This window comes from Salvelinus sp. IW2-2015, linkage group LG10 (genome assembly GCF_002910315.2).
Source record: "Salvelinus sp. IW2-2015 linkage group LG10, ASM291031v2, whole genome shotgun sequence".
NCBI classification, from domain to species: domain Eukaryota; kingdom Metazoa; phylum Chordata; class Actinopteri; order Salmoniformes; family Salmonidae; genus Salvelinus; species Salvelinus sp. IW2-2015.
Genome location: NC_036850.1, coordinates 4,738,979 through 4,766,075, shown reverse-complemented (window position 1 = coordinate 4,766,075; position 27,097 = coordinate 4,738,979). Strand labels below are relative to the sequence as shown.

Sequence of the window (27,097 nt, the reverse complement as noted above, 5' to 3'; positions counted from 1 at the left end):
CAGGTGCATCACAAAGAATGGCATCAATGGTTTTGTCATTGTGGCCCAGACATGAAGGAGACATTACACCTAGAATTGGTCTAGGAGACATGTTGTTTTCTATAGTTTGTGGTTTATCGCTGAAGTTGTCGCTTGTGGTGTTCACAGGAGAAGTCTAACACTTACTTATAATCAGCAGACCTACCCGGAAATTACTTTTACATTCTACAAGGGGTCACAAGCTCACTACACAGCAGTTCCTTAAGTTCACTGCAAAAATGACCCAACTGTTTCAAATGTTCAAACACATTTCCTTAAGTTCAGCAAGGTCACTACACGACACATCAATCACCAGCCCATAACTTTTTTATTTCAAACGTGCTTTACTTCAAAAGAAACAGCTGCAGTATCAAGTTACATAAGCGCACACTAAACAACATGAGAACATCCGGACAGGATGTCCTTAAAAGGTCAAACACCCTGTCAATCACTTTTTGACATCAACCGTCTACTATACTCTCTCTGCAATCCTAGCTAAGCACACCATAGGAGTTCCCATAGTATATAGACACTTCGGTATACACAAAATGTAATGTGAATAGGGGAGTTAAGCAATGCCACTATGTTAAGGAATGTACATATTTTCATATAATTTTTTCATAGACCATCTATCGTATTCTTAATGTTCTTCATAGTCAACTAGCTTAACTGAAATATGTTATTATCATTCTTCTATTACTAAATTCTATATATATCCTATATGTTTTTTTTAGCAGTCTCAGGCTAGGCAATAGGCTCCTCTAGTAAAGTCACAGTGAAAGTAACCTTTAAGGCAATGAACACCAAATTCACATCAGACTACAGTAATAAGTTGTTGGGTCATCTCATCACCAAATGCCATTCTCTGTGCTCTTACATACAGTAGGGGGCCGTCTTGTTCCCTGTGCATATTCAAAAGTTAACTTCTGTATATGGAGGAGCTACACTTCTCTGTGCTGTAAAAAAAAAATTCATATGATGTACTTTTACTATCCATGTCCTCTATTCAACATTCTTATTCTTTCTCGCTTGTGTTCCTATTGCCCAGTCGCAAATCAACCACTAGCCCCTAAACTCAAGACACTCATCTTGATGCCCACTTGAAGAGCTGATCGAACTGAATACCCCTGTAGGCAACATGGTAGAAATTTCACCCCCACCTATTCTGCCTCACTGATCTGAGGGAGCATCAAGTGTCCAGGGTTAGGTGCTAGCTGTTCGTTTTGGACTGGACCCCGGTCTGTTCCAGCCTTGCTTCGTAATGTGACAGTATGGTGTTAGAGCGCTGTGTCCTCAGACCCAAACAGTTTGGTAGCGATGGCCTTGCAGTCAGTGATGGGGGCTTTCCCGTCGAAGTCTGCAGGCAGGATGTCAGCGTCAAAATCATTCAGGTAGCCATCCAACTCATCACCGTGAACAAAGACCTGCCAAGAGGAGGAGCCACAGACCAAAATTAGAGGAGAGGAAAAGGTAGGTGCACAATACATTCATAATTAACCATTTCAGAGACATGGTTGAATACCAACATTTCAGACACTGAGTAAAAAATCCAGGGTTACATAATATCTAGAATTGATAGGTGCACTTGATGTGGGGCAGTAGCAACCTCTATCCTCGATGAATTACTTTCTATGAAGATTTCACCTGAGATTATCCCTTTAGATATTGAAGGTTTATTTATTAAAATAACTACATGAGAAAAAGTAATTGATGATTGTTAACCTTTAGTAGACTCCATAAACAATATTATCACCACTGTTAATTCAATGTATTGGTCAAATAAATGTATAATCTTAAGTGACTTCAATAAGAATTTCCTCGATGAATCCTTTGCTATGGAACAGATTGAAATTTAGGTTTGTTGGGGAGCGTCGCTGCACAGCTATTTTCAGGGCTCTCCAGAGATGTTCGATCGGGTTCAATTCCAGGCTCTGGCTGGGCCACTCAAGAACATTCAGAGACTTGTCCCGAAGCCAATCCTGCGTTGTCTTGGCTGTGTGCTTAGGGTCATTGTCCTGTTGGAAGGTGAACCTTCGCCCCAGTCTGAGGTCCTGAGCACTCTGGAGGAGGTTTTCATCAAGGATCTCTTTGGCCATAATGACCATTGTTATGTAAAGGGACGCTTGCAAGCTGAAGAACACCACCCCAACCGTGAAGCACGGGGGTGGCAGAATCATGTTGTGGGGGTGCCTTGCTGCAGGAGGGACTGGTGCATTTCACAAAATAGATGGCATCATGAGGGAGGAAAATGAGGAAAATGATGTGGATATATTGAAGCAACAGCTCAAAACATCAGTCAGGAAGTTAAAGCTTGGTGGCAAATGGGTCTTCCAAATGGGTCTTCTAAATGGACAATGACCCCAAGCATACTTCCAAAGTTGTGCCAAAATGGCTTAAGGACAACAAAGTCAAGGTATTGAAGTGGCCATCACAAAGCCCTGACCTCAGAAATTGCAGCCCAAATAAATGCTTCACAGAGTTCAAGTAACAGACATGTCAACAGGCCTTCATTTTTTATTTTACCTTCATTTAACTAGGCAAGTCAGTTAAGAACAAATTCTTATTTTCAATGACGGCCTAGGAACAGTGGGTTAACTGCCTGTTCAGGGGCAGAACGACAGATTTGTACCTTGTCAGCTCGGCATTTGAACTTGCAACCTTTAGGTTACTAGTCCAACACTCTAACCACTAGGATACCCTGCCGCCATGAACCAAATTCACCTCAGACTACAGTAATAAGCTGTTGGTCTGTAAGCAGCACATTCATGGTTGAATTGCTGCAAAGAAACCACTAATAAAGGAAACCAATGAGAAGATACTTGCTTGGGCAAAAAACACGAGCAATGGACATTAGACCAGTGGAAATTTGTCCTTTGGTCTGAAGTACAAATTGGAGATTTTTGTTCCAACCGCAGTGTCTTTGTGAGACGCGGTGTGGTGAACGGGTAATCTCCGCATGTTATTTCCTATCGTAAAAAAGAGGAGGTGTTATGGTCTGAGGTGTTTGCTGGTGACACTGTCTGTGATTTATTTAGAATTCAAGGCACACTTAACCAGCATGGCTACAACAGCACTCTGCAGCGATACGCCATCCCATCTGGTTTGGGTTTATTGGGACTATAATTCGTTTTCAACATGACAATGACCAACACACCTCCAGGCTTGTAAGGGCTATTTACCAATATACTGTATATATATATATATATATATTATAGCTCAAAAAATAAAGGGAACACTAAAATAACACATCCTAGATCTGAATGAATGAAATATTCTTATTAAATACTTTTTTCTTTACATAGTTGAATGTGCTGACAACAAAATCACACAAAAAAGTATCAATGTATATCAAATTATCAACCCATGGAGGTCTGGATTTGGAGTCACACTCAAAATTAAAGTGGAAACCACACTACAGGCTGATCCAACTTGATATATAATGTCCTTAAAACAAGTCAAAATGAGGCTCAGTAGTGTGTGTGCCTCCACGTGCCTGTATGACCTCCCTTACAACGCCTGGGCATGCTCCTGATGATGGTCGGATGGTCTCCTGAGGCATCTCCTCCCAGACCTGGACTAAAGCATCCGCCAACTCCTGGACAGTCTGTGGTGCAACGTGGCGTTGGTGGATGAGCGAGACATGATGTCCCAGATGTGCTCAATTGGATTCAGCGCTGGGGAACGGGCGGGCCAGTCCATAGCATCAATGCCTTCCTCTTGCAGGAACTGCTGACACTCCAGCCACATGAGGTCTAGCATTGTCTTGCATTAGGAGGAACCCAGGGCCAACCGCACCAGCATATGGTCTCACAAGGGTCTGAGGTCTCATCTCGGTACCTAATGGCAGTCAGGCTACCTCTGGCGAGCACATGGAGGGCTGTGCGGCCCCCCAAAGAAATGCCACCCCACACCATTAACTGACCCACCACCAAACCGGTCATGCTGGAGGATTGCAGGCAGCAGAACGTTCTCCACGGCGTCTCCAGACTCTGTCACGTCTGTCACGTGCTCAGTGTTTACCTGCTTTCATCTGTGAAGAGCACAGGCGCCAGTGCGAATTTGCCAATCTTGGTCTTCTGGCAAATCCAAACGTCCTGCACGGTGTTGGGCTGTAAGCACAACCCCACCTGTGGACGTCGGCCCTCTACCACCCTCATGGAGTCTGTTTCTGACCGTTTGAGCAGACACTGCACATTGTTGGCCTGCTGGAGGTCATTTTCAGGCTCTGGCAGTGCTCCTCCTGATCCTCCTTGCACAAAGGCGGAGGTAGCGGTCCTGCTGCTGGGTTGTTGCCCTCCTACGGCCTCCTCCACGTTCCTGATGTACTGGCCGTTCTCCTGGTAGCGTCCATGCTCTGGACACCTTGACAGACACAGCTTCTTGCCACAGCTCGCATTGATGTGCCATCCTGGATGAGCTGCACTCCTGAGCCACTTGTGTGGTTGTAGACTCCTGTCATGCTACCACTAGTGTGAAAAGCACCCCAGCATTAAAAGTGACCAAAACATCAGCCAGGAAGCATAGGAACTGAGAAGTGGTCTGTGGTCACCACCTGCAGAACACTCCTTTATTGGGGGTGTCTTGCTAATTGCCTATAATTTCCACCTGTTGTCTATTCCATTTGCACAACAGCATGTGAAATTTATATTGTCAATCAGTGTTGCTTCCAAGTGACAGTTTATTTCACCAGAAGTGTGGATGACTCGGATTAATGTATTGTTTAAGTGTTCCCTTTATTTTTTTGAGCAGTGTATATACATTTTCATGGATTATGTTTTAAATGCTCATAGAAGTGCGGTAAATGTGTACATTTTCCTGTTTCAAATATATTTTGTTAAAAACAAGCAGTTCAGTTACTCTGCCCCTCAGTTGCTGCCAGCAGCAGCTGCATGCGTAGGCCGTGCGAACATTGCATCAATGACATGGCAGGATTTCATAGCATCAATTTTAACAGCACAAAGTAAATGGACCGTCCTGCGGCGTTCAAATATGCATCCATTCAGCCAGAACTTCTGGGTCTGCTCTAGTCTCCCAATGAGTTTCTTGTGCCAGATGGCTTACTTCCGCACGTGAGACTAGATCTGCTTTATTAGGTACAGACAGCGCTAAAGCAAAAAGTTAATTGTAAATAAATTATCATAAGTCATGGGAGCATGTGCACCTGATAAACCACACAACTATAATCGAACAAGAGTCGAAGGACAGAGGAATACACTAGCTAGAACCTTTTCATCGTGGATCTTGTAGGACAAAAAAAAGCATGGACAATTTATTGTTTCCCCACATGTTGTTCATCAGGTTCTATTGTAAGTGAAAGGGCGACTTGTGAACTAAAACAGCATAAAACCTTGTGTATCACAAATAATGATCAAATTAAATTAGCCAGCTACAGTAATTTTGAGAAACATTGTAAAGTAGTTTGGTCGATTTTTAGTAGTTATCTACCTTTGATAAGCGGCTAGCTAGCTATAGCTAGCAGGTAGCTTGCTAGCTCCCKTGCCAATTTCAAGTCTCCCGAAACTAATATCTGACTAACTTGGAAATATGAAGTTATTTCAGAATTAAAGTTAATAACTGGCTAGAGCATCATCCTTTGTGACTTGTTAGCAAGCTATCCCCACTTAGATAATGGGTGRTGTTACGGCTGTCCTCGCTGACAGAAGGTGTGGACCAAAACGCAGAGTGGTTAGTGTTCATTCTTTTAATGAAAGTCAACAAAACACTTCAAAATACAAAAACAACCAACGTGACAAAACCGAAACCGTCCTGTGTGGCAACAAAACCTCCACAGGAACAAACACCCACAAAACACAAGTGAAACCCTGGCTGCCTAAGTATGATTCTCAATCAGGGACAACGATTGACAGCTGTCTCTGATTGAGAATCATACCAGGCCGAACACAAAATCCCAACATAGAAAATCAACCATAGACAACCCACCCAACTCACGCCCTGACCAACTAAAATAAATACAAAACAAAGGAAAATAGGTCAGGAACGTGACAGGTGTTCACTTTCTGCTGACAATGTTTTTTTATTATTATTATTTCATTGTTGTTTTTATTATTATTATTATTCTGTATGGAACTACCGAAAAACTATTACGCCAAATACATTGATTATGTTCCCTAATGCTGACATCTTGTTGTAGCTAAGCTACAGTGCACAAACCTTGCCAAACAAGAAAATGGATGAGGCTGAAAGAGAAACAGCTAGCCTAGCGGCAGGTAGCCTAGCGACAGGTAGCCTAGCGGCAGGTAGCCTAGCGGTTAAGAGCGTTGAGCCAGTAACCGAAAGCTTGCTGGTTCGAATCCTCGAGCCAACTAGGTGAAAAATCTGTCGATGTGCCCTTTAGCAAAGCATAACCCTAATTGCTCCTGTCCTCTGGATAAGAGCGTTTGCTAAAAATGTAAACAACAGACAGGCACATGGGCTGCTGCCCTTCTCCCTCCTTTTACCTACCCCATCACTTCTGCCATTCTCCTTTTCCTCCATCTCACCSTCTGCCACCATCCCCTTGCACCTCTATTCATACCCTCCACCTCCCCCACCTTTTCCTCCTCCTTCTTACCCTCTCCAGCAGCTTGCTCTTCATGAATGGTTTGACCACGTTGTAAGTGGTGGTGAAGTACCAGGGCTGGTGGGTCACATGGATTGCCTTGAAACGGGCCGGGAACGAGTCCTGCAGTGCACACAACAGAGACCAACACAGGCTGGGTCAGACTCACGCAGGCAATAAGCACATTTAGCACATCCAGAGAGAKATTCCAATAAGGATCCTAAACCACATAACACAAATAGTAGCGGGGATCATACTGAGTGGTCTTTGTTTTCTGTTAGTGGGAAGTGGGACAGCTAGGCTGATCACATACTGCACATTGATCTTTCTGTTGTGTTTGGACTGTCTGGTCTAATCAGATCTGAGTAGTTCCTAGATGGTATTGTTAGAATGGACGAATGCTAGTGATAGCCACTGGTCTGATTAGGACCTTGCCTTGTTCAGTAGGCATTCATTATTATAATTGTTTTAATGTACTGAAACAGATAGGCACTACTTGAACGGTAACACTTTACTTGACACCCAGTGTCATAACATGTCATAATAGCTAACGTAACTTGTCATAACCTGTCATACGGTGATAACTGTCATGACCCATATATTTACACGTCTTGTGACATATATTGCATGATTTTATGTATGGTTATGACACCTACATAAGAATGTCAAAACCCACATTTATTCAAATAGGTTTTTTCCCTACCAAGAAGTGTCCTTTTGTTTAAACGTTTGTTTCTTAAATCCTTTGTTGTTGTTGTTGTTGTAATGAATTCTTTACAGACATGTTTTTTTCATCATATTATTAATAACTAGTAGAAAACACACTTTATGACAGCAACAGAGCTTTGGGGTAGGTTCATGTCTGACGTCAGTCCAACGTGTGCGCAATTACAATGATAATTTAATATGGTCATCAACAAAAAAAACATACTGTTGACACACAGGCTATGGTGTAATGGAAAGTTTTGCCTTGTGCGGTAGGTTTCGTGGGTTTTGACACTGTTATGCAAGTGTCATAACGAGCCATAAAATAACTGCCACGGTAGATTTTTACCCTCTTATGTAGGTGTCATATGTCACAAAAGGTCTAAATATATGTGTAATGACGGTGTTGTTAGCATATTATAAAAGGTTATGAGAAGTTACGTCTGCTGTTATGACATAMTATGCCATGGTTGTCYCCTTGTCATAACGTGTTATGACGTTGGGTGTCAAGTAAAGTGTTACCACTTGAAGTGTCCCATTAAGAATGGCCATTTTAGTTTTTTGTTGCGAAATGTCTTTCTACATCGTGCCTTACTGAACTGCATCCAGAACTAACAATCTGTAGGTGTAACTATTCTCTGTGTGAGGCTGCCTCTAAGTCTGATATTGCCTATTGATTTGTGTGTGTTGCTGCTCTGACCTGCATCATGTCCACCATCTTCTTGAGCTCAGTGGGTTTGATGCCAGAGGCGTGCTGCATGGTGAAACCCTTAAAGTTCTCAATCAGTACAAAACCATTGATCTGGGTCTCCTCATTCTCCAACAACTTCTCCAGGATCACACAGTATGCTCGCAGGGTCTATTAGGGGTAGAGAGAGTGGAGGAAAAGGGAGAAAGGAGAGAGAAATTCATAAGGATTGATTGTCTCATGAGTCTCTAATATGGTGCCGACAGACATGGCAGCTCTGCTTCTAGCTCCTAAGCAACTTTGCAGTWTTTAGTTTTTTTGTGTTTTATTTCTTACATTATTAGCCCAGATAGTTTTTTGTGTTATTACATACAGGCAGAAAYAACTTTTGGATATCAGAGCGACAGTAACTCAACAGCATTACGATCAGGAATAAGACCTTCCCGAATTCGATTATTTGGTAGTACCCCCCAGGGCAATTCAACTTATCCCAGAGGCTACTCCAAGACACCGCCGGTGGAGAAGAGGCATTCAGAGTGGACTTCTAGTCCGACTCAGGAGGCGTGCACACCATCCACCGCTTCCGAGTATATTACTTGCTAATGTTCAGTCTCTGGACAATAAAGTAGACGAGCTCAGGGCGAGGATCTCCTTTCAGAGAGACAGGGACTGTAACATTGTCACGCCCTGGCCTTAGTATTCTTTGTTTTCTTAATTATTTTAGTTAGGTCAGGGTGTGACATGGGGAATGTATGTGTTTTTTGTAGTGTCTAGGGTGGTTGTAAGGTTTAGGGGGTTTATTAGAGTAGTTGGGTTTATGTTTAGTATAGAAGTCTAGCTGTGTCTATGGTTGAGTGTAGGTATCTAGGAAAGTCTATGGTTGCCTGAATTGGGTCTCAATTAGAGACAGCTGGTTATTGTTGTCTCTGATTGGGAGCCATATTTAAGGCAACCATAGGCTTTAGCTGTTTGTGGGGAATTGTCTATGTCGAAGTGTTTTGTGTCAGCACTTATGTTTGTATAGCTTCACGGTCGTCTGTTTTGTTGGTTTGTTTTGTTTTTTCCTTCTTTAAATAAAAAGAAGATGTACTTTCCACGCTCTGCGCCTTGGTCCTCTCTCAGTCCCTTTGACGATCGTGACAAACATACTGATTCACGGAATTATGGCTCTCTCAGTACATCGCACAGACAGGAATAAAGAACTCTCCGGCAAGAAGGGCGGTGGTGTATGTTCAATGATTAACCACTCATGGTGTGATTGTGATAACGTACAGAAACTCAAGCCCTTTTGCTCACCGACCTAGAATACCTCAATYAAATGCAMACCTTATTACCTCCCAAGAGAATTCTCTTCGGGTTATAGTGACAACCGTGTATATTCCCCCTCAAGCCGATACCATGACGGCACTCAAGGAACTACACTGGACTTTCTGCAAACTGGAAACCACATATCCCGAGGCAGCATTTATTGTAGATGGGGATTTTAACAAAGGAKATTTGAGGAAAATGCTACCGAAGTTCTATCAACACAATGACTGTAGTACTCGCCCTGGTAAAACACTCGACCACTGCTACTCCCCCTTTCAAAATGCCTACAAGGCCCTCCCCCGCCCTCCCTTCGGCAAATCAGATTACAACTTCATTTTGCTCCTCCCTTCGTATAGGCAGAAACTCTAACTGGAAGTACCCGTGCTAGGTTCTATTCAACACTGGTCTGACCAATCGTAATCCATGCTTCAAGATCATTTTGATCTCGCAGACTGGGATATGTTCCGGGTAGCCTCTGAGAATAACACTGACGTATACACTGACACAGTGACTGAGTTTATCAGGAAGTGTTTAGGGGATGTTGTTCCCACTGTGATTTATTAAAACCTACCCAAACCAGAAACCATGGATAAAATTGAAAGCGCATTTAACCATGGCAAGGTGACGGGGAATATGGTCGAATACAAACAGTGTAGTTATTCCCTCCGTAAGGCAATCAAACAGGCAAAACGTCAGTACAGAGACAAAGTGGAGTCGCAATTCAACGAATCAGACACAAGATGTATGTGGCAGGGTCTACAGACAATCAAGGATTACAAAGGGAATACCAGCCACGTCGCGGACACCGACATCTTGCTCCCGTACAAGCTAAACACCTTCTCCCGCTTTGAGCAGAACACATTGCCACCGACGCMGCCCGCTCCCAAGGACTGGGGGCTCTCATTCTCTGTGGCCGATATGAGTAAGACATTTAAGCATGTTAACCCTCGCAAGGCTGCCAGCCCAGACAGCATCCCTAGCCGCATCCTCAGAGCATGTGCAGACCAGGTGGCTGGAGAGTTTATGGACATATTCAATCTCCCTATCCCTATCTCCCTACTGTCCTCACTTGCTTCAATATGCCCTCCATTGTTCCTGTACCCAAGAAAACAAAGGTAACTGAACTAAATGACTAATCTCTCCGTAGCACTCACTTCTGCCGTCATGAAATTCTTTGAGAGGCTAGTTAAGGATCATATTGCCTCTACCTTACCTGACACCCTAGACCCACTTCAATTTGCTTACCGCCCCAATAGATCCACAGACGATGCAATCGCCATCGCACTGCCCTATCCCATCTGGACAAGAGGAATACCTACGTGAGAATGCTGTTCATTAACTACAGCTCAGCCTTCAACACCATAGTACCCTCCAATCTCATCATTAAGCTCGGGGCCCTGGGTCTGAACCCCGCCCTGCGCAACTGGGTCCTGAACTTCGTGACGGGCCGCCTCCAGGTGGTGAAGGTAGGAAACAACACCTCCATTTCGCTGATCCTCAACACAGGGGCCCACAAGGGTGCATGCTCAGCCCCCTCTTGTACTCCCTGTTCACCTATGACTGCATGGTCACGCACGCCTCCAACTCAACCATCAAGTCTACAGACMACACAACAGTAGTAGGCCTGATTACCACCAATGATGATATAGCCTACAGGGAGGAGGTGAGGGCCTCTCCCTCAACGTCAACAGAACGAAGGAGCTGATCGTGGACTTCAGGAAACAGCAGAGGGAGCACACCCCTATCCACACCGACGGGACCGCAGTGGAGAAGGTGGAAAGCTTCAAGTTCCTCGGCGTACACATCACTGACATTCTGAAATGGTCCAACCACACAGACAGTGTGGTGAAGGAGACGCAACAGCGCCTGTTCAACCTCAGGAGGCTGAAGAAATTCGACCCTCAAACTTTTACAGATGCACAATTGAGAGCATCCTGTCGGTCTGTATCGCAGCCTGGTATGGAAACTGCACCACCCACAACCGCAGAGTGGTGCGGTCTGCCGAACGCATCACCAGGGGTACACTGCCTGCCCTCCAGGACACCTACAGCACCCAATGTCTCAGGAAGGCTAAAAAGATCATCAAGGACATCAACCTCCTGATCCACGGCCTGTTCACCCTGCTATAATCCAGAAGGCGATGTCAGTACAGGGGCGTCAAAGCTGGGGCCGAGAGCTACTATCGCAAGGCCATCAGACAGTTAAATAGCCATCACTAGCTGGTTTACCATTCAGTTACAAAACCCTACATCTTATAGGCTCCTTTCCTATATGCTTCCCTTGGGCTCCCGAGTGGTGCAGCAGTCTAAGGCACTGCGTCATTACAGTCCCTGGTTCATATCCAGGCTGTATCATATCCGGCCGTGGTTYGGAGTCCCATAGGGCGGTGCACAATTGGCCCAGCGTCGTCCAGATTTGGCCGGGGTAGGCCATCATTGTAAATAATAATTTGTTCTTAACTGACTTGCCTAGTTAAATAAAGGTTAAGTAAAAATATGTKTCTCATATGTATATACTGTATTCTATTCTACTGTATTTTAGTCAATGCCACTCCAACATTGCTCATCCAAATATTTATATATTTCTTAATTCCATTCTTTTACTTTTAGATTTGTGTGTATTGTTGTGAGTTGTTAGATACTACTACACTGTTGGAGCTAGGAACACAAGCATTTCGCTACACCTGCAATAACATCTGCTAAGAAATGTGTATGCGACGAATAAAATTTGATGTATGTCCGAAGAGAAACTGCAGTGTGGTAAATGAAGTAGCTAATTGCTTTTGGCTTTCAGTTTGAGAGGTAAGCTTTCCTGGTAGTCCAGATCTTTTTTAACACCTCTCTGTTTATTTTTTTCATTGTCAGGCCCAAAGTATGAACTCTTTAGGATTGGCCTGTTTGTATAGTCCCTGGATAGGCCACCTCGATGGTGCTGGGGACTTGAGGACAAAATTGTCTACACAGAACATACAGAACCAGTCTGCTCTGTGGGTTTGGTTGAAAATTACAAAAATTCAGCAAACTTCCCTAAAGTTCTCAGGATTTTCAGAAATCCTAGTTGGGATTTCAAAAAAAATAAAAAAAAAATTAAATGAACGTTTCTGGAATTTTGCAGCCGTAGATTGTATACTCTACCTCATCAAAGGTGACCTCCTCCAGGTCCCAGTTCTCGATGTTGAAGAGGAGCACTACACGGCCGTACTTGTCCCTGCTGGGCAGGACCACAGGGTAGCCTGCCTCAATGGTGCTGCGGACRGCCTCGGGGGTCAGGTTCTCAAACAGCTCAGGGTAGTCCCTCCTAAAGCGCACATAACCTGTGCAGAAACAGCCACAGATATGAAATCAATGAGGTTCCTCTTGAAGAGCACATATTAACATTGCCCTAACACCAATGTAGCCTGTTCCCAGATCTGTTTGGGCTCTTGTCTACTCCATTGGTGTCAGTTTGAAGCCAACATTGCCATGACAATGAGTGACAGAGGKATTTAGGCAACACAAAGTTGACTTACATTGTGTACAAACAGACTGGCACTCAGGCTACGACCAATGAGGTCAATCCTAAAGAGTTCATACATTAACCTTAGTGAATACATTAACCTGACCGAAAACCCCAGCAAAATGGGGTCAATGATTTAACTACTRCTAACACCCGCAAATTCAGTTGAATGAAGTCCCGTTTGAGGAACACATGAGGCCAGTACAATTCATAAGGCTGACACCCCTACGCCCCAAGCAGCATCGAAGCAAAACCGCAAAGCTTTATATCTTCTCTTTCATGACACCGGGTGCACACACACATGGTTGGCTGTTTAAACCTGTCTGAAAAGAGCCTATACTACACTGTGTATACAAAACATTAAGAACACCTGCTTTTTCCATGTCATAGACTGACCGGGTGAATGCTATCATCCCTTGTTGATGTCATTTTGTTAAATCCACTTCGATCAGTGTAGATGAACGGAAGGAGAAAGTTTAAAGGATTTTTAAGCCTTGAGACAATTAAGACATGGATTGTGTATGTGTGCCATTCAGAGGGTGAATGGGCAAGACAAAAGATTTAAGTGCTTTTTAACGGTAGTAGGGGTCAGGTGCACTGGTTTGTGTCAACTGCAATGCTGCTGGGTTTTCATGCTCAACAGTTTCCATCATCAATGGTCCATCATCCAAAGGACATCCAGACAACTTGCGGCTGTTCTGAGGGCAAACGGGGGTGCTACTCAACATTATGTAGGTGTTCCTAATGTTTGGTTWACTCAGTGTATTTCTTTGTCAAAAAACAATCTGAGCTGCATGCGCACCTTCCGTTGCCTTCCTTGTAGACAGAATAAAACAGGGTTGGGCGGATTACTTGAAAAATGAACTAGCCTATCTGTAAACCTACGAATATATTTATTAATAAATAAAAACGTGCACATATTCAATAGCCTAGAACAAACTAAGAAACCGAAAGAAAAGTGTTTAACTTTGTAATAATTCCTTTTCTTTCAATTTGTTCTAGAATCTAATTGTCAATAATACTAGGCCTACATCTGCTATTGTCTGCTTGATTTGAAAAGCAGCTTCTTGTAAGATGTAACGTTTTTCTTTCATTTTATTGAGTCTTATGATGAAAGCCTGGAGGTTTTTATTCMAGGCATGAAGATATTTCAACATCATGTCTAGATGATAAAAGGCTACACTGATATCTTGTGCTTGGCTGTCAAATGTATAGGTGTCCACGTAATATTTAAATTGAGGAAGTGTTCATCATTATTTTTGATTGACGGTAGACYTCCCTCCTAATGAAAAGGCAGCCCATCCCGCTGACGTGAGTTGCTGAACAGCGCACTTGAGATGCATTCATGGATGAGAAAGTGAACTTGCCATTTCCCCCAAAAAAATGTTTTTGAAGCAGTCCATTCATGTAAAATATGTGCGGAGTACTTCGTTTTAAGAATCGATTGATCAAATCAGTTCTTGTTTTCTTGCTCTGACGGCAAACAGCCCATGTCAAACTACAATGCATCGGAAAACCCGGATGTCGTTGCGCACAAAACATYTAGGCTGTTATCATAGGACCTTGGAGTTTGCCAACAAACTGAAGTTTATTCTGTCTGGAATTGTTACTCTCTGCCATGTAAAAATTGTGATCGAAATAGGCTAATAAGAAAGCTGATAATTTTGCATGTGACATGATGGTGAGAGCCCAATAATAGTTTCCCATGCAGTCCCTTTAATCATAGGCTWTTGSTACTTTGTGCCTCTAAAATCACAATATTTGCATTTCTATACAAATAGTATCTTTTTTACCAATGTCGGCCTTTTACCAGATCCAAATATTTTCGCATGAACTGTATAAATCAGAGTTTCTAAACCCAGAGGCACAACATCGCTCAACTTAGAGGAACGCTTGCGAAACAGACCAGGCCGGGGGTTTGGGGTTTGAGAAGTCAGTGAAAAAAGTCTAACGTTATTTCTTAGCTGTTAATTTTCTCTAAATCGAATGGCAKGACCTAGATTCGAGCCAACGTCTGAAGTAACTGAACATGTTATTACTCCAACCTTGTGAAAAGTGACAAACTGACACGTTTTCATTTTCATAAAAAACAACTTCATATCGAAGGAGTGCACTTTGATTCGACGGTAAGCCTCGGCTGCCACCTATACAAAATATTATTAAAAAGGTTCAAAATGTAACCCCTCCATTCACAAAAATGTTCCGGTTGAACCTTTACACAGGGGTTCCTCGAAGACCGTTTTCAGAGGGCTTCCTCAAGGAACCTTTTTAAACTAGAAAGGTTCCGCCGGTGTGGCAACCCAAAAAGTTCTTCCAGGCACCTTCTAAATGTGTAAAGTGTATGGAGGGCGAGTGTGCTGTGGGCTCTGTATACAGAGTTCGACCCTCGCTGATGCATTTGACTCAACTAAAAGCAGAGTACGGCCCACCACTAGTATTTAGGACAGTTTGCAATTGTAAACATTTGTCGCTGTGCTTTCACATGGTGAGCAAAGACAATAKCACCAGTGTTTCTCCGCTTCTCTCCTGCCCTAGCCCCTTCATACTGCAGAACCAATTAACCTCACGGTGTGTGTGTGTGCCTCGCCAATCCCTTTATACTGGACCACCAATTAACCCCAGAAACAAGTGCATTCCTCTTTCACATTGAACCCACAAGGAAATAATGTGTGTGTTACATAATCATAGTATAATGCAACAAAAGTTACAACTATTTCACTTAACCCAGTCCACTGTTAGAGACCATGTTTATTTGCATGTCTCTCCGTAGCATGTTTATAGCCAGGTGTGTGTGTGTGTGTGTGTGTGCACGTCTGTGTGTGTGCGTGGGTGTGTGAAAGAGAGGAAGAGGGATGAAAGCACAGCCTGTCTCTGTTCCCAGCAGAACACTGGATGCGTTTAGGCTTAACAGACTTTCTGCCCTATTTGTGTATAAAAGAGCTCCTTTGTCCGGGGGACTTTGAAAACAACTAAGTCTACAGGCTTCTCTCTGTCCTAGTGATGAACAGGATTTGGAGACTAAACAGTGCAAAAAATATATTTGGCCCTAAATGACTCATTCTTTTGCACAACGTTTATGGCAGAGAAAACACGGGAGACCAGAGGTACAGTGTGCGGTGTGGGACAGAGAGATGTTCATCTGAACAGAGGCATTCAGACAGGATGAAGATGATGACAACACTTCATATGATGTCTTCCCAATATTCTCCTCTACAACTCTTTGATTAATTGATTGATCATTTACCACACCTTGATTAAATGGATGGAAGTGAGTGGATGGATGGTGGGAGGGAAATATCCACAGATGGATGTGGGTGGGTGGATGGATGGCATTTTTTCCTTTGAAGCCCCCAAACCAGACAAGTTTTGTGCTTGAGGCCTCCATTATTTGCCAAATAATGATCAAGTCAGACAGGCCCACTGGGCTGAAAATGGACCAGCCCAATCGGCCAATTCACTCCTGATGGATGGATTTAACTAGTCTGATCTTTCCGGCCATTGAGAAAAGGAGCATCATGCAGAAAACATGCATCCCATAGAAATATAGGAGCTATCCAGAACCTTAAAGGGTTATTCGGCTGTTCCCATAGGAGAACCCTTTGAAGAACCATTTTTGGTTCCAGGTAGGACTCTTTCCACAGAGGGTTCTACATGGAACCCAAAAGGGTTCTACGTGGAACCAAAAAGGGTTCTACGTGGAACCAAAAAGGGTTTTCCTATGGGGGACAGCCGAATAACCCTTTTGGTTCCCTTTTTTCTAAGAGTGTACACAGAGTACGCAACCTCTCACGCAGTTTTTCCAGAAATCCTGATTGGAAGATTCCAGAATCAGGAAGAAATCAGCAGAATATCGTCCAGGATTAATGGAAAACTTGAGAATTTTGTGAAAGTTACTGATATTTTTGCAACTCTACTATAGCTCTTACTATAACTCACCCTTCAGGAGCTCGTGGGCTCTGGCCACGTCAAACTTGCGGGCTCTGATGAAGCGCAGCAGCAGGGAGTCGGGTTTGTCCCCGAAGCGCTCCTGCACCGTCTTAGCCAGGTCATCCCCATCTCTCGCCTTTTCTTTCATCATGGCCCTAAGCTCCTTCAGAGATGACACTCGCCTTTCCTCCGTCTCGTTGAGTTCATCCTTCGCCTGGAAGAGACACGAGTGAATCTCATTTGGAAGGAATCGGCGCGACTCTTGCTGTAACTCAGGGTGTTTTCACATATAGTCCTCTTTAAAAGAACCGATCTCAGTCCTCTTTAAAGTGAACTCTGGGGTAAAAAAAAGCGAAAGAACTCAGTTCTCACACTGTTTTCACACTGCCGTCTCCATTGAATGAGGACTCTTTTGAAAGCTCACTTCACCCATTTTGTGGTCTGAGTCCTCTTTGCATTCATGTTGCTATGTTAAGAAAGGAACCAAGATCTTTTTCCAACATTCACTCAATGCTCTCTGGGTTTTTGKGAAGTACAGGACAAGCGATTCCGTGTTATCGGACAGCTATGTATACCTACTTTCATTTTGGAAGCTAATAGATTTGCATTTAGTTAAAAGATTAAACATAATAATTATAAATCAGAAGGTAATATTAACATGGAAATATTATTGGTAACAGAATAAACAGCAGAAGAATAACTGCAGATTTAATAATGATGTAATTGAAAATTGTACACCCAATGTAGGCTACTGCTCCTTTAAGAGCTAGCATTGACTTTGTACCCTATGTTGTGATTTTACCAAATGCGTTGGCTTCTCACACTATTGAAAGTCCACAATCGAATAAACAGCTTATGGAGCTCTTAGCCTATAGATCACAATGCAAACAAATAATCTGAACATCGTGTCAGTAATTTCTGTGCACCCTTGACAATCACTAATCAATACTCAAAAAACAGCACTTTTTTTGTGAACCTGCTCATCTTAATCTTCTCTCTTTTGTGGCACCAACGTGATGGGTTATGGCAGGAGAAACAGCGTTGCTGTAGCCTAGTGTGTGGTGCGGGAATAATGACAAGCGAACCTGGAGAMCTTTGTGTTCACATTGCCCGAAAAAAGGGAACCGGACTGCGGAATTCAAGTAAACCGAACTCAGACCACCTCTTCCATTCGCGAGCTCTTTTGAGGGATCTAAGTAACTTTGCAGAATTCACACAGCACAAAAAAATTAAGAGAACCGCACTGAGTTCACAAAAATTGTCTCAAATGGACTGAAAGTGTGAAAGCACCCTCAATTGGCAAGAAAAAAAGACGACAGTGTCCTTACTGACAGAGAAGACTTTTAGCTGTAATTGTTTCGGCATTCAACAATTCTATATTGCTGCCTTAGCGAGACATAACCTGTCACCAACCACAATCACGGGTAATGATATTGTTAACATTGATTACATACACTCAGTGGGCAGTTTAGGTACACCACGTCTACAGACTGAGTCATGTGGCCGTGGCTTGCTATATAAAGCAGGCAGATTGAACGTTAGAATTGGCAAAACGAGTGACCTAAGCGACTTTGAGCGTGGTATATTTGTCGGTGCCAGGCACGCTGGTTCCAGTATCTCAGAAATGGCCAGCCTCCTGGGCTTTTCACGCATGACAGTGTCTAGGGTTTACCGAGAATGGTGCGACAAACAAAAAATATCCAGTCAGCGGCAGACCTGTGGGCGAAAACAGCTCATTGATGAGAGAGGTCGAAGGAGAATGGCAAGAATCTTGCAAGCTAAGAGGCGGGACACAAACAGGCAAATAAAGGTGTAGTATAACAGTGGTGTGTACAATGACATCTCGGAARGCACAACTCATCGGTCCTTGTCACAGATGTGCTATTGCAACATGCAACCACACCGGCTTCCACTCCTTTCAGCTAAAAACAAGAAGAAAAGGCTTTAGTGGGCATGAGATCACCAACACTGGACAATTGAGGAGTGGAAAAACGTRGCCTGGTCCGACAAATCCTGGTTTCTGTAGCGTCATGGCAGAGTCAGGATTTGGCYTCTGCAGCATGAGTTCATGGCCCCATCCTGCCTGGTGTCAATGGTACAGGGTGGTGCCGGTGGTGTAATAGTGTGGGGAATGTTTTCCTGGCACACGWTAGATCCCTTGATACCAATTGAGCAACGTCTCCATGCCCCGAAGAAGTCAGACTGTTCTGGAGGCAAAGGGGTGTCCGACCCGGTACTAGATGGGTGCACCTAATAAAAACTGGCAATCCATATTTTTTTATAATACATATTTTATTGGGATTTAAAATGTCATAAACAACAAMGATTTTTAAGGTGTTATAGTTAGTACCTTCTGTATTGTGTGTACAGGCAGTTTGGGACAGGGTCCAAACACAGGCCCGTGGTCCTTCACAGTCAGATGCTCCAGCTTGGACCTCATGGCCTGCTCCTCCTCCGACACCATACGGAACGTTCCGGTCTAGACAGATGGACACAATCAGGGTTTCACTGATAGAAGAACATGTTTGAATTCCTTCATTCCTTTCCTCCGTCCTTATTACCTTCCTTCCTTCCTTGTGTAATCATTGATAGATAAAAAATAAAAACATTTTAAAAAATAAATAAAAAAAATCGGTGGAAGTAACATTATTGAATCTTTGCTGTTGTCTTTTGGTGGCCATATTTGAATACTTAAAAAAAATGCATCATTCCTTTACATAACCTCTCTTGGGTAGGGGGCAGTATTTTCACATCCGGATGAAAAGCGTGCCCAGAGTAAACTGCCTGCTACTCAGGCCCAGATATGCATATAATTAGTAGATTTGGATATAAAACACTCTGAAGTTTCTAAAACTGTTTGAATGATGTCTGTGTATAACAGAACTCATATGGCAGGCAAAAAGCTGAGAAAAAAATCCAACCAGGAAGTGGGAAATCTGAGGTTTGTAGTTTTTCAACTCTTTGCTTATCCAAGATAGTGGAAATMGGGTCATATTGCACTTCCTAAGGCTTCCACTAGATGTCAACAGTCTTTAGAACCTTGTTTGATGCTTCTACTGTGAGGTGGGGGCGAATGAGAGGAGACTGAGTAAGGTCTCTCCCAGAGTGCCATGAGCTGACCATGGGCGTTCATGTGAGAGTTAGCTGCGTTCCATCGCATTTCTGAAGACAAAGGAATTGTCCGGTTGGAACATTAATGAAGATTTGTTAAAAAACATCCTAAAGATTGATTCTATACATCGTTTGACATGTTTCTATGGACTGTAACGGAACTTTGACATTTCGTACATAGTTTCCGCTGGACTTGCACGCACGTTGTGAGTTTAGATTGTGTACTGAACGCGCGAACAACAAGGAGGAATTTGGACATAAATGATTGACATTATCGAACAAAACAAACATTTGTGGAGCTGGGATTCCTGGGAGTGCATTCTGATGAAGATTATCAAAGGGAATGTTTATAATGTTATGTCTGACTTCTGTTGACTGCACAACATGGCGGATATCTCTTTGGGTTGATTTGTCGTCTGAGCGCCGTACTCAGATTATTGCATTGTTTGCTTTTTCCGTAAAGTTTTWWWYAAATCTGACACAGCGGTTGCATTAAGGAGAAGTGGATCTAAAATACCATGCATAACAGTTGTATCTTTTAGCAATGTTTATTATGAGTATTTCTGTAAATTGATGTGGCTCTGCAAAATCACTGGATGTTTTGGAACTACTGAAGGTAACGCGCCAATGTAAACTCAGATTTTTTATATAAATATGAACTTTACCGAACAAAACATACATTTATTGTGTAACATGAAGTCCTATGAGTGTCATCTGATGAAGATCATCAAAGGTTAGTGATTAATTGTATCTCTATTTTTGCTTTTTGTGACTCCTCTCTTTGGCTGAAAAAATGGCTGTTTTTTTGTGACTTGGCTCTGACCTAACATAATCGTTTGGTGTGCTTTCGTCGTAAAACCTTTTTGAAATCGGAGAGTGTGGCTGGATTTAGAACAAGTGTATCTTTAAAATGCTGTAAAATACTTGTATGTTTGAGGAATTTTAATTATGGGATTTCTGTTATGAATTTTGCGCCCTGCAGTTTCACTGGCTGTTGACGAGGTGAGACGCTACCGTCCCACATACCCTAGAGAGGTTAATTCATGGAAAGGTAATTGGAATGGGAAACCTCACCCTGTAAGAGAGTGTTTGGATTCAGTTCTTTTTCAATTAATGTCAATACAGGGTGAATCTCAATGTCTACGGACAAACTGCAGGTGCAAACAAAAACATTTGAGAAATTCACATCAGATACAAACAAACATTCAAGTGAAGACAAAACACATACACACAAATCCCCCTGCACTACATCCCAGGGACAGATCACAAATSATCCAGACCAGTGAGTGAATGAGTGTTTAATCTGCCTCACATGATTACTGGGAGGGTATCACYTTTTAGGGAAGACCCAGATGCAGACAGTGTCGAYGTAACATGGGGCAGGCAAAACGACAGGTGAAGGGCAGAGAGAGYTCAGGAGACAAAGGGCTGTGAGACATGGGTTTGACTTTTGACACYTGAAAAGTGGGATGTATACTGAGGATACGGGGCAACAGAAGATGAACAGCAGAGGGGCTAATGACCTTGGAGATGGGCAAAGAGCCAATAAACCGGGGGGAAAGTTTGCAGGACTCCACCCGAAGAGGCAGATCCCGGGTGGACAGCCATACCTTCTGCCCGAAACGATACTGGGGAGCCGGGGTCCGGRGGCGGTCCGCTTGTCGTCGATACCTGGAGGTGGTCTTGAGAAGAGTCTACCGGGCTCTCATCAAGGTACGACGACAGCAGKGGACATACATCTGGACCGAAGTTAAGCCAACCTCTTCCTCCTGGAAGAGGGAATACTCAAAGGGCGAGAGACCCGTGGTAGAGCAAGGAAGGGAAGGGTGTGCAGAARGCCTTCCAGAACCGGGACGAGAATTGAGGACCCCGGTCGGAGACCATGTCCACCGGGAACCCATGGATCCGGCAGATGTTCTGCACCATGAGCTGGGCCGTCTCTTTGGCAGATGGTAGTTTGGGGAGAGGAATGGAGTGGGCGGCTTTGGAAAACCGGTCCACTGCTYTCAGGATGGCGGAGGAAGACCCGTGACAAAGTCCAGGGATGTGTGAGACTAGGGACGGTAAGGGACAGGCAGTGGTTGAAGAAGACCAGCCAGAGCTAGCCGAGGAGTCTTGCTCTGCGTACAGACCGGACAGGCTGCGCCAAACACGGAGATGTCCGGGAACATGATAGGCCACCAAAAGTGTTGTCACAAAGGCCAGGGTTCGACGGGAGCCCGGGTGGCAGGCAAGCCTGGAGGAGTGGGCKCACTCCAGGACCCGAGGAGCAGACAACATCAGGCACAAACATCCGGTTATCTGGGCCCCCCCAGGGAACGACTGGGAACGCTGCACCTCACGGACCTGCTTCCCTATTACCTGAGTGCTGTCGCCAGACACGAGATGGGAAGGATGGTCTCAGGGTCTGAGGGTGTAGCTGCGGGGRTATAGCGGCATGACAACGCATRCGGCTTGATGTTCTTGGATCCTGGTTGGTAGGAGAGGGAGAAGTTGAACCGGGTGAAGAGCAGGGCCCACCTAGCTTGCCTGCGATTGAGACGCTTGGAGGTGTGGAGATATTCRAGGTTCTTGTGGTCGGTCAACACACCGAACGGATGTTCCGCCCCCTCCAACCAGTGCCTCCACACCTCCAACGCCATCCTCACAGCGAGAAGCTCACGATTCCCCACATRGTAGTTCCTCTCCYTGGCAATGGGGCGATGGGAGAAGAAAGGCGCAGGGATGTAACTTGAGGCCCAGGGCAGAACGCTGGGACAGGACAGCCCCCACTCRYACATCTGAAGCATCGGCCTCCACCACTAACTGAAGGGARGGGTCAGAATGAACCAAGATGGGAGCTGTGGTGAAACGGTGTTTGAGATCCCTGAACGCCCGGTCAGCKGCTGGGGAGCACGTGAACGGAACATTGGGAGAGGTGAGTGCYGACAGGGTGTTGTAACCCCGGATAAAGAGGCGAGAAAAGTTGGCGAATCCCAGCAAACGTTGCAGCTGCACCCTGAATGTAGGCTGGGGCCAATCCACCACTGCTCTCACCTTCCCGTGATCCATCTGTTCACTACCTGCAGTGATGATGTAACCCAGGAAAGGGATTATGGGTGTGACCCGCTGCCCAGTGGGGAATCTGCGGAATTGCTCCAGCAAAGTCTTGAACGCTTGGTCATGGCACTGCCAGGGTGTGGAGTCCCTCCATAAGACAATGCTATAACTCCTCATGTCGGCTAATGGTGACAGCATTGTGGAGCTGGCCTGAGTCTGCTGGGTTGGTCATGGCCAGTTCATACTATCACGTTTTAGGGAAGACCCAGATGTAGACAGTGTCGAAGTAATAAAACTTTATTACTAGAACAGGGGGCAGGCAAAAGGACAGGTCAGTCATCTAGATCAGAGTCCAAAAGGTACAGAACAGCATGCAGTCTCAGGGTCAGGGCAGGCAGAGGTCAATTCAGTGTGGTGAGACAAGGTACAGGACGACAGGCAGGCTTAGGGTCAGGGCAGGCAGAATGGTCTAAACCCGGAAAACAGGAACACCTCTGGTAGGCTTGACYAACAAAARGAACTGGCAACAGACWAACAGAGAACACAGGTATAAATACACAGGGGATAATGAGGGGAGATGGGAGACACCTTGTGGGGGTGGAGACAAGAACAAAGACAGGTGAAACAGATCAGGGTGTGACAGAGGGCTGTTAAAGCCACCTCTTAGATTAGGAGGATCCCATCTCAGATCCTGCATATTTTACAACAACAGCAGAGTTGACGAACGACATACAGTGAAGGGGAGGATATACAAACACGTCGGGTGCCCAAATTGATGACGTGTGTCGCACAGCTGAGTCGAGCGTAGAGGAACGGATTCAGTTCAGTCAATCGTCCTGATGAGCCRTTCCCAGCTAGCTAGTTTATGCTTGTGGCTTGAAACTTCAGCGAGAATTTGAAACTTGTCTGCCGAAGTTGGYACTTGGGAAAGTGTTCAGAATCATTCAATTTTTATCAGATACATTTGTTGTTGTTTTTTTTAACAAAAATGTAGACATTAATGCCGTAGTTCATTTTCGGTGAAAATCAATACTATAAACGCGCTTTAGCTGTTATCCTGTCCTGATATTGGCTCCAGGTGAAGGACACTGCGTCCCGTGTTGTGTGGCCGGCTTGCAGCGCAAACTCTCCCCAATTACCTTTATTTAACTAGGCAAGTCAGTTAAGAACAAATTCTTAATTACAATGACCGCCTACCCCGGCCAAACTCTAACGACACTGGGCCAATTGTGCGCTGCCCTATGGGACTCCCAATCGCGGGCGATTGTGATACAGCCTGGAATCAAACTAGGGTCTGTAGCACTGAGATGCAATGCCTTCGACCGCTGTGCCACTCGGGAGCCCAAGACTGTATCATGTAACATCCAGATGTTTACTACCAATATTACGAGTTATTTCTCAAAATTGGCCACTTTAGCTACCGCGGTTGACATATGGCACAGGTGCCCGGTGGGAAGCAACTGCTGTCCAGTGGGAAACAACTCTCGTTGGCAACCCAAGCACCTCGATACAACAKCYTTGGACGGGTAAAGCCAGAAGTAGACTGCCACTCTAGCTATAAAAGCCTTTGGAATAGTTCACTAGTTGGCTAAAGTATAAACAGARTGGCATCCAGGCTTGTAACCTTTTGAATAGTTACTAAATTAACTTACAGCAGCCATTGTCACAGGGTCTTGCAGCAGCTTCACTGACACTGAAGAGAAAAGAGTTGGAACAGAGAATACATTGGCTTACTCTCCAGAACACMTCAATTACTGTGCTCCCAGAAAACCCATCTAATCATTTTTTTGTTCAATACAACCCTTAAAACAGTACTTTAAGAGCAGCTGTACTTTAGGAGTCTAAGAGTAGGTGTGCTGATTTCGGAACAGTTGATAGCCTTTTAGATCACAATTAATTAGATTGCATGTACGGGAGGGGGGACTAATTGTAGATCAGCACTCCTACTCTGAGACTCTTGATACATACGGCCCCTTTCACATGAAAACAACAGTAAAGTTAAGTGATGAAAGAAAGATCATGGGGTAAGATAATCCTATTTCATGCATCTTCTCTTAATAACTACAAGGCTACAATGCTTCTCTTAATAACTACAAGGCTACAATGAGGGGGCACTGGGAACCCCACAATGAAGCAAAGAAAATGTTTTACAATCAGTTTTGTAATCTGCAATATTTTTACATACAAAATACAGGTAACACAAATTGTATTATTGACATTACCATGTATTTTAGATTTTTTTTTTCACATTGCATTACAAACGTGGTGGTCAAAGCTCTTTGAAAAAAAACTGAAAATGACGCATCACTGAAGCACCTGACCATAAGAAAGGATTTAGTCAAGTAAAGCAGACTTCCTCTATCATCCACATAACAACGACGTAACGCAGCACTTTGTCATATAGCAAACCCCGGATAGTTATTCTGATCAACCAATGTTTTTGCTTCAGTACATCTTTGTTTAATCCAGATATAAAACTACTGTGTGGAATTTTAAGAAGAGAGCACATCACTGTCTGCATTACAGCTATATTTGCATTTGTCTTTTCTTAAAACTCAAATATTGTGCACACTTTTTTATTTTAACATACAGTATCCAGTCAAGTTTGGACACACCTACCGATTCAAGGGTTTGTCTTAATTATTTATTTATTTACAATTTTCTACATTGTAGAATAATAGTGAAGACATCAAAACTATGAAATAACACATATGGAATCATGTAGTAACCAAAAAAGTTAAATCCAAATATATTTGAGATTTGAGATTCTTCAAAGTAGCCACCCTTTGCCTTGATGACAGCTTTTAGCATCACTACAGCATCACTACAAACAGAATCAGACCTAAACGCCTGTCTTTTGAAACAGTGAAACGAGCTCTTCACAACTTTTTAGATTGTATCATCATCATCATAACCATGAAGTCAACACAACACATGTTTCATCAGAACACTCWTAGAAAAAAGGGTTCCAAAAGGGCTCTGTTGGCTGTCCCCAGAGGATAACTCTTTTTGGTTCCAAGTAGAACCCTTTTTGGTTGCAGGTAGAACTCTTTCAGGTACCATGTAGAACCCTCTGTGGAAAGGGCTCCACATGGAACCCAAACCTGTTCTACCTAGAACCAAAAGGGGTCATTCAAAGGGTTCTCCAATGGTGACAGCCGAATAACCCTGTTTGGTTTTTCTAAGAGTGAACAAATAAAAAGAGACCATCTAAAGTTCTGTACAGACACAGCCAGGAAGTAAACCAAAGCAACCTCTATGAATGTGTTTTAGCAGGCGATTTGTACACTCCTAGAAAAAAAAAGGTTATATCCTGAACTTTAAAGAGTACTTCGGTTGACCCCATAAGATACATATTTTCAGTTCTAGGAGGGTTCTATATGGAACCCAAAAGGATTCTCCTGTGGGGGCAGCTGAAGAACCCTTTTTTCTGACTGTACTGTATAACCTATGCAGGTACCAYCAGCACACTTAATAAAGCGTATTGTCTCTTTTCTCCTGAACAGAGACAGTACAAGCCTTACCTTGGTGATGGGGGTCCGGTTGCTGCACAGGCAGGGATGGAGTGAGTAAGAAAATGAGCGAGAGAGACCGGGTGGTAGAGGATAAGGCATGCCGGAGTGAGAGAGGAGTGATTGGATTAACCTGTCACACTACATTACTGTGACATAATGAGAGCGAGAGAGTGAGAGAGAGCGAGAGACTCCTAAGTTCTTCTGCAAAAAAAATAGAATTAGAGTTGGATAAATGTAGYTCAACTAGAATTTTTTCACAAGGACTTATACAGGATACTAACCCCAACATTAAAATCTTCAATCCAAATCAAATGTCCATACCTAAAACCTTGGTTTTGGACAAAATTACCTGAATGGACTATTACTACCAACGACTATCAAGAAAAATTATTTAACAAACCAAAACCTGCAGAAGAAACATGCAGAACCTGGAGATGCCATCCAACACAAAATTGAGTGAGTAATATTCAGTCTGAAGCTACTTCTGAAGCCAAAAAGTAAAAGAATAATCCTTAGGTAATTTTGTTATATAAAGCTAAGTAAATGTATACTATGCGACAGTACCAAGCTGCTAGGACAGAACATACCTGGAGGCACCATCAATTAGCACTGAAGTGTGAAGTCAGATGCGTGAAAACTCGTGAGCCAAAACAATGGCAGGAGAGTTTCACAGCCCCCCGCCCCCCCTCCCAAATGCAGAGGCCTTTGAAGACCCAATGGCTTATCCCTGTC

The 27,097-nt window shown here is 43.8% G+C and overlaps 1 protein-coding gene across 1 annotated transcript; it reads right to left on the bottom strand.

Annotated features, from left to right (window-relative positions):
• Positions 1-635: 635 nt before the first annotated feature.
• Positions 636-26,456, bottom strand: rlbp1a (retinaldehyde binding protein 1a). Its single transcript, XM_023995134.2, has 8 exons — positions 26,375-26,456; positions 24,503-24,543; positions 19,051-19,179; positions 16,710-16,914; positions 12,413-12,591; positions 7,983-8,141; positions 6,590-6,700; positions 636-1,442 (listed from the first exon to the last, which is right to left on the bottom strand). The coding sequence occupies exons 2-8, from the start codon at positions 24,509-24,511 to the stop codon at positions 1,296-1,298; spliced, it is 939 nt and encodes a 312-aa protein (XP_023850902.1). The 5' UTR covers positions 24,512-24,543; positions 26,375-26,456; the 3' UTR covers positions 636-1,295.
• Between the last annotated feature and the right edge of the window lie 641 nt (positions 26,457-27,097).